This window comes from Cryptomeria japonica, chromosome 4, assembly GCF_030272615.1.
Source record: "Cryptomeria japonica chromosome 4, Sugi_1.0, whole genome shotgun sequence".
Taxonomy (NCBI): Eukaryota; Viridiplantae; Streptophyta; class Pinopsida; order Cupressales; family Cupressaceae; genus Cryptomeria; species Cryptomeria japonica.
Window position 1 is genome coordinate 358430811 of NC_081408.1, and position 7034 is coordinate 358437844.

The window sequence follows — 7034 nt, forward strand, 5'->3', positions numbered from 1 at the left end:
GTGGACCCAAATCCTTAAGCATCATACATGTTAAGTAAGAAGTTTGTGAACATAATTCTCATAGAGTAGGATTGAATTATAGAACCAACCTTTTGTAATGTATATAATCCTCAACAAATTCTATTAATAATCTTAGGTACATTTGCTTCTTCTAGCTGTTGGTTGGGGCATAGATGTATAACGTGCGACTAACTTTCATGTTGATTGCAATTTCAAAGGTTGTAGTACTTCCTTTGGTGCTATTTTTAGAGGGTAGGACTATAATAGTCACATTTTGGAGGCTGGTGGCACCAGAGGATGGAGGGATTTCCATCATTTCAAGTTAGCTTCTTACTTTGAGGTGGTTCTTGGTATGATAAGTTCTTTTGGCTTTACTTTCTTGCTTTCCTTTTAGATTTCATTGTTGGTGTTCATGATAATCAAGAGTACATGTATTGTTGATCCGGGGGATATTTTCACCAAAAATTGAAGTATCTCCAAAGCTCCAAAAATCAGCATCATGGTAAAGTTCTTGAGATCCTAAATCCAATGCCACTTGAATGGACAAAAAAGGAGTCCATACGTTCGAGTTATGATCGGTCAAAGCTTGGTCAAACCAAGTATAGAGGCTCTCAAAAGGTAAAAAATAATCAACCCAAAAGTGATCAACAATGGGTTTCAAATTAAAGAGCTCGTCAAGAGCTTTCCAACGGCGTTCATTTTATCAAAAACGGAGTCCGTATGGAAAAGTTATGACAATTTGAAATTTGGAGGGAAAAGTATGCTTTGATGACGTCATCATGATGTCATCGTACTGTTCAGGCGTTTAAAACTATTTGTGGGTTTTGAACCAATAACCCCATGTAACCAACTACACCTCTCCACCATTGGACCACAAAAATGACGCTTACTAAATCTAGCGCTTTGTGTTATTTAAAGAAGAAACTGCTTAATGCGATTTAAAGAAGAGCCAATGGGAGTTGAACTCCCAACCAGCGGTTACCTAAAATCAAGGATGACCACTACGCTATTAATAGCGCATGGGATAGTTTTGGAGGATATTCTACTTATTCAAACATATTCAACAATTTCATTTGGTCATTAAGTATAAGAAGGGTGCCCATAATAAAGTAGTAGATATGCTCTCTAGGCCTCCAGTTAAGAATGCTTTGATAATCCTTAAAAATAGTTCCATGGTTCATGAAAGTTTTCAGGAACAATATGCTAATGATGAGAACTTTAAGGACATATATGCAGCTCTAATCCAGGGTAAACATGTAGAAGAAAAAGATTACTTTGTGCAGGATAACTTGTTGTACCACTTGGGTAAATTGTGTATTCCTAAAGATGAGCAGGCACAGGTGATTCAAGAAGCACATACCTCTTTGATTGCAGGACATTTCAGGGTAAGTAAAACATTGGTTCAATTACAGAAGTATTGTTATTGGCCTCGTATGCAAGAAACTGTTACAAATTATATAAAGGGATGTGTAATGTGTGCAACCAATAAACCAAGTAACAGGAAATTGGGTTTGTACACACCTTTACCTGTACCATCTCGTCCATGGGAAAGTGTGTCTATGGACTTTATAGGAGGTTTACCTATGTCTAGGAAGGGTCATGATTATTTGTATGTAGTAGTTGATCGGTTCAGCAAAATGTGTATTTTAATGCCTTGTAAGAAACAGGTCACTGCTGAACTGACAACTCATATGTATTTTCAAAATGTATGGGTTCATTTTGGGTTACCCACTTCTATTGTATCGGATCGAGATTCTCGATTCTTAGGGGAATTTTGGTCAGAATTGTGGGGTCTCATGGACACCAAGTTAAAGAAGAGTACAACCTTTCATCCACAGACTGATGGACAGACAGAAGTAGTGAACAGGACAGTTGTGCATTTGCTTAGAGGTTATTGCAGTAAGCATCCTAAGATGTGGGATGAAAGTCTTCATTATGTGCAACATGCTTATAACCATGTGGCACACTCTTCTACAAAGAGGTCTCCTTTTGAGACTTGCTTCGGTTACTTGCCTAAGACACCAATGGATTTTGCTTTTGGGAAGGATGATGTTATTGATGGATGCCATGATGCAGAAAGGGCTTTAAAGTTCATCTAGAAGGTCCAAGCAATCCATCAGGCAGTAGAAGCACAGTTGGAGCAGAGCCAAGCAAAATACAAGGCTCGCCATGACAAGCATCACATAGATCATCATTTTCAGGTTGGTGACCGTGTTTGGTTACATATCAGCAAGGAAAGGATGCAAGGTGAAGGTAAGAAGCTTAAGCCTCTCAGATATGGTCCCTTTGAGATCTTGGAAAAGATCGGTACCAATGCCTTTCACCTTAATCTTCCTCCATATATGCAAATTTACTCAGTTGTAAATGTAGAAAATCTGAAGTTGTACGAGCCTCCAATGATATTCGATGAAGAGGCTAATATTCAAGTTCCTTCAGTTGATGATCTTTCACCAGAGTACCTATCAGAGTTGCCAGAAGATTTCATCCTTGACAAGAATATCCGAACTTCACGAAGAGGACCAGTTGAATACCTTCGAGTGGGATTAAAGGGGATGCATCCAAGCAAGGCAAGATGGATGGAGATTGGTAAAGTGAGGGAACTTCACCCTCACTTACTTTCTGAGTAATCAAACTTTCGGAGGTCCGAAAGCTCTCCAATGGGGAGGCTTGATCCGGGGGATATTTTCACCAAAAATTGAAGTATCTCCAAAGCTCCAAAAATCAGCATCATGGTAAAGTTCTTGAGATCCTAAATCCAATGCCACTTGAATGGACAAAAAAGGAGTCTCATTTTATCAAAAACGGAGTCCGTATGGAAAAGTTATGACAATTTGAAATTTGGAGGGAAAAGTATGCTTTGATGACGTCAGCATGATGTCATCGTACTGTTCAGGCATTTAAAACTATTTGTGGGTTTTGAACCGATAACCCCATGTAACCAACTACACCTCTCCACCATTGGACCACAAAAATGACGCTTACTAAATTTAGCGCTTTGTGTTATTTAAAGAAGAAACTGCTTAATGCGATTTAAAGAAGAGCCAATGGGAGTTGAACTCCCAACCAGCAGTCACCTAAAATCAAGGATGACCACTACGCTATTAATAGAGCATGGGATATTTTTGGAGGATATTCTACTTATCCAAACATATTCTGCATAACCTTATTTAAATAAGGTTATTTGTTAAAAACAAACCCCTAATAATGGAGTAAAATCCAAACCATAAAATGGAAAGAGGATATCTACGGGATTATTTTCCCAAGGGGGATTATTTTTTGGTTTTGGTGGTTTTAGCCTAATTATGGCTAATTTTATGTATAAAAGGGGGTATTAGGCCTTTGAAAATCATCCAGGTGATGAGAAGGAGATTATGAACTTGAAGGCTTGTTGATTATTCCTGCACATTGGAGAATTATGTTGCCATTGTGATTGAAGGGAATATCTTGTAACACTTGTAATTGATTTTGGAGCTAATCGGATCGATCCCCCTATTGGAGCAGGACCTGGAGACGTAGTCCGACCCGCGGACGAACTCCGTTATCAATTGTGTTTTGTCTTCTATCTTTCTACTCTCTTTCTTTCAGTTCATTACCTTTATTATGCTTTGTTCATTTAAGCATTATTATGTTAATTCGCTCAGATTAAAGCTTTGAATTAACTTGTGTAATATTGTTAAGCATTTGTCTGTAATTGTCATAGATCCTAATCAGATCAATTGTGAAGTTTGGTTATTGAAGATAGGTAAGGGGTTTAGTGCTGAGCTCAATATGGATTGTTGTCAAATAATTTAGGAATCTATGATTTGAGAGTTTAGGACTAAGAAAATGGGAGTTTAGCTCGAGGCTACACCCTTATGAGGGTCATGATATAGCTTGATGGAGCTTCACTTGATTTTAGATTTGTTTCTTCAAAGAAAGATGTTCTAAATATGTATTCATTTTATGTAATCAACAAATTTTGTTATGTAAGTCTTAAGGGGGGGTCCCTTGGCAAGGTGATATTTGACTTTCCAGGGTATATTTGCAAGAAGAATGTTACAAGGGGGGAATTCTATAGAATGTTAGTTATTACATCATTACCCATTCCTACTAGTTGTGTAGTTACCAAACTATAAATTTTAATTACTCATACAAATATATCTCATGTTTCTTCAAATAGATAGATTTTCCCTCATAAAGGAGAAACCACTAATGGATTATTTTCACTAGGTTGTTTCTCTATATCATACATGAAGGTGATATTTTCTTCAAGAAGATACACACATTTTTCCTTGTTTAGACCATCGAACAAATATTTCTCCAATAGCCTTATGTTTCTCTTATCCCATCTTCCAATATGAGACACTTTTCACCTTCTACTTCTCTATCATATATGGACCCTCATATACCACTATTTTAGGTTTCAAATCTACTTCATCTTTTAAAGATACTCTTGGATTGATATTTTACACATCCATATCTTTTACCACTTCCTTCTCTTATATTTTCTCACTAATACCAACTCTTCATATTTTGGAGAATTTTTCTTTGCTCTCTATATTTTAAACATTCCAAGATCTCTCTCTCTCTCTCTCTCTCTCTCTCTCTCTCTCTCTCTCTCTCTCTCTCTCTCTCTCCACCATAAACAAAAATTTCATCGGCCTCCTCAAACCCACCCAATTCTCCTCTTGGAAGACATATTCTCATTTAATCCTACACCACAATCCAAAATGCACAAACTTTGATATGATAAAACTCACACATACTTTGAACCACGACTAGTTTTCTCTCAAACAGTTTGCACATGCCTCTACCAAACCCTTTCACTAGAATATGGAAACTGTAAAAGTCTCTCATAGCCACTATTCACTTAGTGGAGACATTCTTGTGCCTCATTCTCAATACTCTTTTTTGGGGGGATGTTTAAAATCTCTATAATTGTAGGCATTCCTCATACTTAGAACAAATTAATAGATTCTCATTTAAAACCACACCACAAGGAAATTCTTGTTCAAATACCAGTTGGTACAATCTAGTCAAGGGAATCCAATAAAAGATAGCTAATTTAGTAGCCTACAAACCCACTAAATTTTTTTATGCCAAACAAAAGAAAATAATTATATTTATTAATCATTTAAATTATACATTTATAGCTACCACATGATAAAACCAATATAAATTCATTGCATCATAGAAACTAGAAAATGGGTTGCTAGATGCTTTACCGACTATGGATTACATCAACTAGAAACACCACACTGTTTCCCCAAGTCTATAAATGGATGCACCACAACCCTCTATAGTACCTGTATACACCTAAAATAGTTTGAAGATAATTACTTAAATAAGCAATTATTTAATTAATCCTTCTTCCCAATTTAATTGAATTCGTTAGCAATTTGATTAAATCCCTTTCATCTACTGATTAATAAATCTAAGGATATATTTAATAGGTTCATTTCAATAGTCCCCTTTGATTAATTAATCTAAATTAATTAATCCCCCACATTAAATTTATTTCCTCTAATCCCCTAATTAATTAAAACAAATCAATTTATGAGTTGTTGAAAGTTAATTAGCATTTTCCTATTATTTGAATTTTTAAATTCAAATTTCCCACATGGCTCCTAACTTCTAACCACCTAACCTAACCCATTCCACCTAACCTTGGGTTTAACTAACCCTATCCTATCTTGCACATCCTAACCTCCTCATCCTAACCTCCTATGGTGTGGATATTCCCCCCTTGAGACACATGGCACTTATGCCACATGTCTCCTTTCTTGGACACTTGCCCTCTTAGGAGCAAGGCTCCTTGACACTTGTCACCACAGAGATGACAAGTGTCCCTCCCTCCAACCTCTTCTTCAACCTCCTCCAATTTCACCCTTGATATCTTCAGACTCAATCTTGACTGTTGATTCTTGCCACCTCACCCCTGGCCTTGGAAATCCTATAAATATCCCCCATTTTGGAGCACAAAGGAGTCCATCTCATATCAATTTAGGCATTGTTACTATAGGAATATCCATTCTAGAATATCATTTAAGCATTGTTATTATAGGCAATTGCATCTTAGATCTATCTTATTTTGATAATTTTCTAGCATAATTATTGAATCATGTAGCTTAATCAATCTCTATTCTATCTTAATCATGCATACCATTATCTTAATTAGCCTCTTGGATCAATATATCATGATCAATCTCATCTAGTTTGCATATCATCATCATTTTAAATCCTCTGTCTAGGTGTAGTCAAGTCACTAGGATTGCTTATCTAGATCTGAGAGAAAATCCATACTCGCATCTCTTAGGAGGCGATAGTTCGCTTTGTCATGGTTTATCTTTTGTTTGATTTTAATTTCCTAACCATGCTTGTAATGATCTATTGAGTGTTTGTGTTGCAGCTGCAGATATCATACTTCACACACACGACATTTTGGCGCCCACCGTGCAGCCTAGCCCCTTTGATCTTTAACAAGTTTTCTTGCAGGAAATTTCACTGACATATTGATTAGCTCTTTCAGAGTGCAGATTAGCTCTCTTGGGCTCCCGAATCACGTTCTTGGCTTCTTTTGTAGTGTTCCGACACCTCAAATGGCATTTCTGGGAGAATCCTCAAGTCTGTCTTTATGTTTTTCTCTTCTTTAGTGTTTTTAGTCTGTACTTTAGCGTTTTGGCATGTTTTGCAGTGTTTCTAGTATATTTGTCAGTGTTTTTAGTCTGTTTGATAGCATTTTTGGTATACACAATAGCATTTTTGGTGTGCAAAACAACATTTTGGGTCCATTTGGTAGCGTTCTTGGCACATAGAATGACATTCTTGGTCAATTTAATGGTGTTTTTAGTTTTTTATTGATTTGACAAATGTTATATGTTGCATTCCTCATTTCTTCTTTTGGATTATCATTTTCCCGAATCTAACTTGCAGATTATTGGTTTTGTAGGTACTTATTTTGCTATGAAAGACCGGAGTCATAAACCATTTCATCGTCAAAGAATGCAATATAAACTACTAACTTTGTTTGTAGGCACAATATTTTGCACTTATTT

The 7034-nt window shown here is 36.4% G+C and overlaps 1 protein-coding gene across 1 annotated transcript; it reads left to right on the plus strand.

Moving 5' to 3' along the window:
- Positions 1-2240: 2240 nt before the first annotated feature.
- Positions 2241-2627, plus strand: LOC131875133 (uncharacterized). Its single transcript, XM_059219161.1, has one exon. The coding sequence runs from the start codon at positions 2241-2243 to the stop codon at positions 2625-2627; it is 387 nt and encodes a 128-aa protein (XP_059075144.1).
- Positions 2628-7034: the final 4407 nt, after the last annotated feature.